Source organism: Prosopis cineraria, unplaced genomic scaffold, assembly GCF_029017545.1.
Source record: "Prosopis cineraria cultivar Desert tree isolate PC_DT_omini unplaced genomic scaffold, ASM2901754v1 PC1006, whole genome shotgun sequence".
Taxonomy (NCBI): Eukaryota; Viridiplantae; Streptophyta; class Magnoliopsida; order Fabales; family Fabaceae; genus Prosopis; species Prosopis cineraria.
The window spans coordinates 9,865-18,572 of NW_026556331.1; the positions used below are offsets into that span (position 1 = coordinate 9,865).

General features: G+C 34.5%; 1 protein-coding gene across 1 annotated transcript; it reads left to right on the top strand.

Moving 5' to 3' along the window:
• Nucleotides 1-964: 964 nt before the first annotated feature.
• LOC129299024 (cleavage stimulating factor 64-like) lies at nt 965-8,182 on the top strand. Its single transcript, XM_054937473.1, has 10 exons — nt 965-1,240; nt 1,431-1,509; nt 2,036-2,210; nt 3,197-3,230; nt 3,330-3,574; nt 3,655-3,732; nt 3,940-3,975; nt 4,084-4,584; nt 5,126-5,461; nt 7,741-8,182. The coding sequence occupies exons 1-10, from the start codon at nt 1,210-1,212 to the stop codon at nt 7,888-7,890; spliced, it is 1,665 nt and encodes a 554-aa protein (XP_054793448.1). The 5' UTR covers nt 965-1,209; the 3' UTR covers nt 7,891-8,182.
• Nucleotides 8,183-8,708: the final 526 nt, after the last annotated feature.

Sequence of the window (8,708 nt, forward strand, 5' to 3'; positions counted from 1 at the left end):
AGTGAAAAAGTGTTTGAGTTAAATGTGGAAAACTATCGAAAAATGAATATTGATGAAGCATATTGTGATTTATTGATGAAGTATATTGTTATTTATTGTAGAATGATTATATTAGTACCATTCAAGTTTCATGAAAGCTTTAGAAGTGTATAATTGAGGGGTAAAACTTTTGACTTTCTAAAGGCTTGAGGTAATTAAATTTTTTTTTCTTACTTATGTGTGTTAATTAATTTATTAATTTATATTTGATAACTTAATTGTGTGAGATTGAATGAAAATGTAAATGTGACATGATTCCCTTGAAAACCTACTTTGTTGGTCTTATAAAGTTTAATGACATGCTTTCTTTGAAGTTGAATGATGTAATTTATTAATAAAGTTCAATGATTTTGTCTTACTCTAAAAAATATTTTTTTCTTAAAAATTATATAAAATGTAATTAAATTTGTGGAATAAATTACCAAAAGTGATAATAAAAAATTTATGAGTAGTGGAGAAATTATGTTGAAAATGTTAATTATATAGATGAAGAATAAATAATGACTGAGAATTGAAGACTGATATGTCATTAATTTTTTAGAGAATGACATGATAGTTCAGTCTAAAAATTTGAATTAATGATATTTAAGTTTTTACAATTATTTTAAATAAGTAATAATAACTAATAACTATTGATTTAAATGGTTACAATTCAAAAATTATATTTAATATTTATATAACTTATTTTTACAATTTTTTAAATTCTTATTTTTAATTTATTTTTTAGAAATATTTATTATATCTTAATTATTATTAATTTAATATTTTTTTTACCTACAAATAGTCTATAATCCTTTCTCGATTTTTTTCCTTATTTAAATAAAACCTTTACTAATTACCATTTCTCAAGAAAAAAAAATTACCATTTCTTTTCTGTCCGTTTCTGTTCACAAAAGAAGGGGGGGGGGGAGAATGAAGAAAAGAAAGGCCAGCTCCAAGGCGTGAACAAGATAGAAACCCTTAGTTTGTCTTCCTCGTACTCTCTCTTCAAAAGAGGAACCACATAAACTGGTGCGAATCTGCTCTCCCGCGCTCCGAGACGAAGACTGTCAACATCTTCGAAGCCTTTCATAAGGCAATCTACTGCTTTTTGAATCAATTGCACAGGCATGCTCATGAGGAGGAAGAAGATGGAGCAGCGCTTCACCTTCTCCTTCTCCTCCTGATTTCATGGCCACCTCCCAGCATCGCTGCGTTTTTGGTATTCCTCTTTCCTTAAAACCCTGTTTTCTTCGTAGATTTCCAGTTATAAGTTATGGGGGGCTGAAGAATTTTGGGTAGTGATGGGAATTTCGAAGTTTTATTCTTTTATTGATTTTATTCCTGTGATGGTTTGACCTTTAGCTGTTGCAAATTATGACGATTGGTTTGTTCCTTTGGATGTATTTTAGTTGGGAACATACCGTATGATGCCACAGAGGAACAGCTTATTGAAATCTGCCAGGAGGTTGGGCCTGTAGTGTCATTCAGGTAAGTTTTGATGGAGAAGCCGTTATTTGAGAACTATAGCATTTCTTTTTTTAAGGGAAAAAAATAAAAAATTGAAATTTTGACTGGTTGAGTTTTATAAATGATTGCTATACTGTTTGGGAAGAGTAGGGAAACATTCTCTGTAGTGCAAAAATTAAACTTCTAACCGTAGATTGATGTCTTCAATAGGGTAAATGTAGTTACCTTAATCTTGAGATCTTTGCAGCTCAGATATTCTTATATTTGACATTGAAGTTACTATAGATGACTTTATTTTACCAGCTTGATGGAAATTGTTCCTTAATCCATCATGAGAAGGAAGTTAAAAGCTGCTGCATATTTAGTATGCCTCACATGCATTTGATTTGTATACCTTTAATGGTTAAACAATCCCCCCCCCATGTTTGTAGTAGTGGATAAGGTTCATTTTCTGACATAGGTTTTCCTAATATTTTTTGAAGTTTTGTATGTTTTTATTCAGAAAGAAATGTTTGGTTGAAGTCTTTTATTATTATGTACTCTGCAGGTTAGTAATCGATAGGGAAACTGGAAAACCAAAAGGTTATGGGTTCTGTGAATATAAGGATGAAGAGACAGCTTTAAGTGCTCGTCGCAACCTTCAGGGTTATGAGATTAATGGGCGGCAATTGCGTGTTGATTTTGCTGAAAATGACAAAGGTGCTGACAGAAATAGAGAACAGGTAAGATGGTAGAATTCATTTCCCAACAATAATGTAACTCACTTTGCCTTGTCATTCACGATCTATGTTTCTTTTAAGAAATGATCAGATTCATGATGAAAAAAAAATGAGACAACTTAAGTCCTTATCCTTCTATCTGCGCTTGTCTATGCTAGTCTTAGTAGAAAGCTTCTTTGGACTTGTTTATCTCAGCCGTTTTTGATGTTCTAAAATTCTTGGTCATTGAATTTTCTTCACTGTGCGGAATGATGAAGTTTTAATCAATTGAAATTTTACTTAAAATCACAAAATTAATTCAATTATCTATCATTGCTATTGTCATTTATTATGGACCTAAATTTAACACGAGCAGGCTTGTTTCCGGTAAATGTTTTATGATTTCCTAATACATGGATTGCTATGCTTATCAAATAAGATGAGGCTATCAAAATATGGCAGTGGAGAACCGTTCTTTTACTTGAATTTTCAGGCACTAAAAGGGCCAAAAGGCTACACTTTTCTAGTGAAAGAGGAGTCTTGTATGACCACTTTTTTCTAGGGAAAGAGGAGGCCATTTTTTTTTCCTTGCTGATGTGAGGATTAGATTCTTCAACGTCAGAGAAGAAATTAGTTTAGTAATCATGATGGATGTTTCCTATCTTGCTTAAACTAGATGTTTAAGTGATTGATTGATCAGTCAATTAAGTTATAAATTCTGAACATATGTTCTCTTGAACGAAACAACTTAAAAGAGATTGTTGTTTTTCCTTAATTCTTGGTAAAAACAAACAAAGCTGAACCAGGTTTTCCTTCAGAGAATAAAATTAATAGCCTTCATAAAATTCAAAATTGATGCAAAAGGTATCTTGGATCCTGTAAATAATTGTATATTTTTGCTGTTGTTGCTTTTTACCTGTTTTGCTTTTCCTCATTATAATTGGATGAATCAGTCATGCTCCAAATGTCAGTTACATGAAAATTTTAAATGGTGATTGTTTTTGTTACAGGGTCGTGGTGGGCCTGGATTGGCAACAAATGTTGGTTGGTTCTCTATCCTTCTTTAGTTTTTGTGATTAATTGTCTCAGGCTATAGACACTGAATAGTTTCTATCATTTCTTTTCATGAACAATGTACAAAAGACCATCAGAAACAACTAGCTGGGCCTGTTGTCCATGGGGAAGCTGCTCACCATCAACCTATTGGTCTTCATATTGCTATAACAGCTGCAACCGTCATGGCAGCAGCTCTAGGAGGGCCTCAATCTGGCATCCCGGCAAATCAAAATGGTTTGCAGGGTCAGTCTGGATTGACCCATGACCCTTTAACTCTGCATCTGGCCAAACTATCCAGGAATCAGTTGACTGAGATCATCTCTGAGCTCAAGGTAAGTGTTGGGTTAAATAATTTCATCTTGCACAAGTTACCATTTCTTATTATTTTTTTTGTTATTTATAATGACGGCAGGCAATGGCTACACATAACAAGGAGTCAGCTCGTCAGTTGTTGCTTTCTAGACAGCAGTTGCCTAAGGCTCTTTTTCAGGTTTGGACTTTTCTCCCTTCTCTTTTCTTAGTATGTTTGTGCAAGAACAGTTCTTTAATGGTTCACTCTTCAAAAAAAAAAAAATCATTTCTTACTGTTACTAAAAATGTTTAATCCTGTTCCCATTAAATTTATATTGCAAGAAATTAATGGTTGAAGCATTTAGTGATTGCTTTTGCCGTAAATAATAGTTTTCTGTATTTGCAGGCGCAGATAATGCTAGGAATGGTGACCCCGCAAGTGGTATGTTTCACTACCTCAAATTGTTTTGTTCGCATGATATTTATCCCTTTTACTTTCTTGTTGTTGTTCTTATTATTATTATTATTATTATTATTATTTTATTTGCAGTTACAAATGCCAAACCTTAGGCAAGTTGCAGGTGAAACCTCACAGCCTCCAGTAGATGAAAGCCAGCTAAGTCAGTCAGCAGTTCTTCAAACGCTATCTGGGCTGCCTTCTCATGCGCAGATCAAGTTGCAGTCTAGCTTGATACCCAATAGTCAAGAAGCTCAAGTCGGCTCTTTACATCATAATTCTTTGGTTCCTAATCAACTAACTGCACACGCAAAGCCTCCTTTGCAGCCTCGAATGCTGCTTCCACAACATTTAAGCAACCCTTTGCAGCCAGGGCATTCTAGTTCATCACTTCCTTCTGTTCGCCCACAGTCTTTATTCAGTTTGCCTGTTAGACCACCAAATCAGCCCAGTTTGTCTATTGGACCACCAGCTCAGCTGGCAACATCAACTTCTCTGAATCAGCAAATGCATTTGTTGCAGCATTCAGGGAAGATTGGTAACTCAAGTGTAGGACAAAATATTTGGATGATTCGTCCAGATGCAAGCTTTCAGGTGGGAGCCAATTTTGTGAATTCTGTCTTTGTTTTATTGTGAAACAAGCCAATAGGAAATGACATATACCGATTTACCCTCTATGCTTAGGCCTAGGCCTCTGAAATGATATAAAAGAAAGTTTTTTGGTCTTACGGTACTGAGAAAGAGTTGGTTATTTGAATGACCTTTTCTTGCAAAAGGCCAGAGATGTTTCAAAAATGAAGTCCCTGCCCCCACCCAAAAAGACTAATTTTACAGCAAGACAAACTCAGCTTTTTGTTTGGTACTCGGAAGCAAATTAAAGTTATTTTCTTTACAACCTACCCTGGTTGCATTTTAACATTCTGACTGCAACTTATATTTCTTACCATGCATGGATTTGCAGAAAGATCATGCTTGAGTATGATTAACATTTTTCTGCACCACCTGACTACGTTATAAATATTGAATTTTAAATTTAAGATGCTCCTGAGCTGTTTATGTGTAGAAGCTGTTTTTCTGTTTTCTTCTGTCAATGTAGTGTATTAACACATGCTTCTAACTTTATTGATTGAAACAGCCTGGCCCATCCATTTCATCAGGCATTCCTCAGTCAATTGGTCGGGAAGCTGACAGGTCAGCTAAAGTTATTGAAGATTCTAGTTGGGCCAAGAAAAGTAGTCCATATTCAAACATTCCTCATGGATCAGGAGAGAAAGCAAACGAGTCTTCAGAACCATTTAGCCATCCTGCAAAGCTGATTAAATTGGATGATGGAAGGAACTCCTCTTTCTCCACAGGAGTCACAAATGCGCCTGTTTCCAAGGGATCTTCCCAAGTTCTTGGAAGTGGCTCATTGCCTGTAAATGCATCTTCCAAATCAGAAGCGCGATACCCTGAGCAACAATCCTCTCAGGTTTGTGTAACTTGGTGATCTGTTCGATGCCAATGCAAAATTTTCTCAAATTTTGTTTTTGTTTTGTTGGTTTGTTTGAACATGAATCTGATAATTATTCTCAATCATAATGATGGAGTAGTTGGTCAATCATTGTCACACTTCAGAATTTCTTACTGGTATTGAAATTTTGGAGTAATTGGTTTCATATTCCATTATTTTGAGTGTTTTCATATTCCATTATTTTGAGTGTTTTCTTGTTCTATTCAATAATGCAATGAACTTTGTTCTACTTGTTTTTAGAGTTTTATTTACCTTTGGTCTTTGCTTGAAATAGTTTTGTTTTCAAGGTCTCTTTTATGCATTTGCCAAGATTTCTTTCATAAAATTCCTTGTTGCACCCGTAGAGGGACTGAAAAGCTCATTTATATGAACTTATTTCCTGCATAACTTATATGTTTTATCTAAAAGGAGGATATCTTGTCCACCTTCGTTCATTCATAGTACCTCTTCTTTCATTCTAATTGTCTCTCTCTGTGTCCCCAAAAATAAATCTTTTTGGACATTGGTCCAAACAAGGGTCTTTAGAGATTTGGTTCAGTTCAGTTTTGGTCTAAATAACTAATTCGTGTAAGAAAAGAGCAGTAAGAGTACATGTAGTTTTTTTCCCCATCATAACAGGACATACAAAAAAATTAAGCGATGGTAAAACTTTTAATCCCTCACATTTGTCTCAGTAATCAATTTGGTCCCTTTAGTTTTTATCATGTTAGTCCCTTACATATTTTTAAGCTATCATGTTAGTCCCTTAGGTTTTGTGATTCTCAAATTAATTTGATGTATAAAGTATGTTGATGATTTGGCATGTATATTGGTTAAATAATAACAAATTGGCCTTCAAATTAGTTTAATTTTTATTAATCTAGTCTCATACATTGTGTTTTGTTCTTCTATTTTCAAAAATTCCTGTTTCTTTTTGTTTTTTTTTGTTTTGGTTGCATAAACAATTGCACTATTTTTATTAATTTACATGGCTGCTATCAAAATTTCATGATGCTTGTTGGTAGATTTTAATAGTGTTACCTTCTCTTCAAATAATAAAAGACCAAATCGAAAATAAAGACCAAAATTTAAGAGACTAAATGTTTCATTATCTCAAAAATGAAACTACAAGATCACAACCAATCTTGAGTTTTTGCCACCAACCTTTTAGGGATTGGGACAAAACCCCCTAACTACAGTTCCTAAACACACTATGTACTTACGTGTTCTATGAGAGTCTTAAAATGAGGTCTATTCCTAGCATTAAACAATGACCTAACAAAATAATTAGAATCAATTACAATACAAATATTATCTTCTTCAATCCTACCAACATTTTGGAGATTTGCAGTCCATTCAATGTAGACCTGATTCCCATTATTGTGCCTTCAATCTTGGTTTTCTCCATAGGAAGAAATGTTTTGCAGTTGACCATGTAGGCATTGTACGGGGCTATAGATCTAAACCTGCATTTTGATTTATTCCTTGGCTTAGTTTTGTCACAGCCACAAGTGATGCTCCATCCCTGCCATATGTTGATAACCGAATCAAACTTGCCATGAAAATGTCGTTTGTTTTTGCATTGATCTACAAATAGGCTTCATCAGGTCTTGCATCCAAATATGCTGCCATGATGTTAATGGTCGCTCTTGTTCTCTGAACAACTTCTACTGGATCAATCAATTTATTTGTATGTTTCTGTTTATTCCGACAATCCCATATTGTATGAGTAGTGGCAATTATGACTTTAATTCTCCATTCTTGCCCTTCATCTATTCGTCCAGCTTGCGAGGCCAACATACATTTCCTTATAACATCTTTTGGACAACTTATTTCTGCCATTTAAATGTCACCAAAAAAAAAAATTTGATTAAATTGTTTGACATGTAAAATTGTTGATTTTCTCTCACGCTCACATGCTTTTTAAATTTTGTTTGGTTTGGATCAATCAGTTTGCTTCTGTTCTGAAACACCCTTAGGGTTGGATATCATCTGTAGTTGATACATAATGTATCTGTATTGAGTCATGATTGGGATCAGAATCCAGAACCATGAGATTCACTCGTCTGTGCCATAGGATTGATTATATGATGCTTGATCCCTTCTTGAAATGAAACTAGAACTGAGTTGATTTGCGTTTGGACCTCAAACCCATCTTTGATTACCAACTTATTATTATATTTGTGTGCATTATACGTGACCAAAGAAGTCAGTAATTCTATATAGGTGATATCATTCTTGTCAATTATCTTGTCCAGCCTCAGCTTCCACCTGACGTGGAATCGGTTTTACTGCAACAAGTATTGAGTCTTACGCCGGAGCAATTGAGTTCCTTGCCACCGGAGCAGCAACAGCAGGTGTTACAGCTTCAGCAGGCTCTCCGGCGAGACCAGATCCAGCCCTCATAGCAGGCGGCAACATACGAACACTTCAAATACGCAGCAACCTGGCGGCAGAGACGGTCCGTGTCACTAACCCTTGCAATTCCCAGAATCTGTCTGAAAACCATCAGGCAAGGTTGCTTTGTATATTAACACTTGCTTAGATCAGATTCAAATATTTAAAAATTTTGTGAGCACCATTGGATTCTTATAATTTTCCCCCCTTCTTACATCTCATGTAACAGTTAGGAGCTACAAATGAGTTTATATGAAATTGTTTAGAAGAGAGAAATTGGAGAATAATGAACTTTGGCCTTGAGGACTCTCTCTCTCCCTTGCCTAGTCCCTTTTTATTTTCTCTTGTGAACAACATTGCCTTTGTTATTTGAATTACGTTAATGTGTTTTTGTTGGTTTGAACTTGGAAGAAAAATTAAGTTGATTTTCGAATGCTGCCCTTTTCCGCAAATTTGATTGCATCATTTTCTTGATGTGGTGCAACACAGATGACCTTGTATTACTTAATGAATTTGGTTTGGATAATGTTAATGAAAACATTTAGGAATATTGATCTAATGTCTGAAACTCTTGAATTGAAAAAGTGTTCAAGAAAACATACAAAGAACTGGGGAAAAATTATATTTAGGATGGAAGTAAGCTATATAACTAAAACTTGATTTCGATGTCATTTTTTATTTATCATTGACAGAATTTCCATAGTTCAAGTCTTCAATTTATTTTAAACATATCAATGTGAGCTTGTGTCGTAAACCAGTGTTAAGGAATTTCACGATTTTCGTTACGTCACTATTTTGGGTGTAGTAAACATATGTTGATTTTTAACAT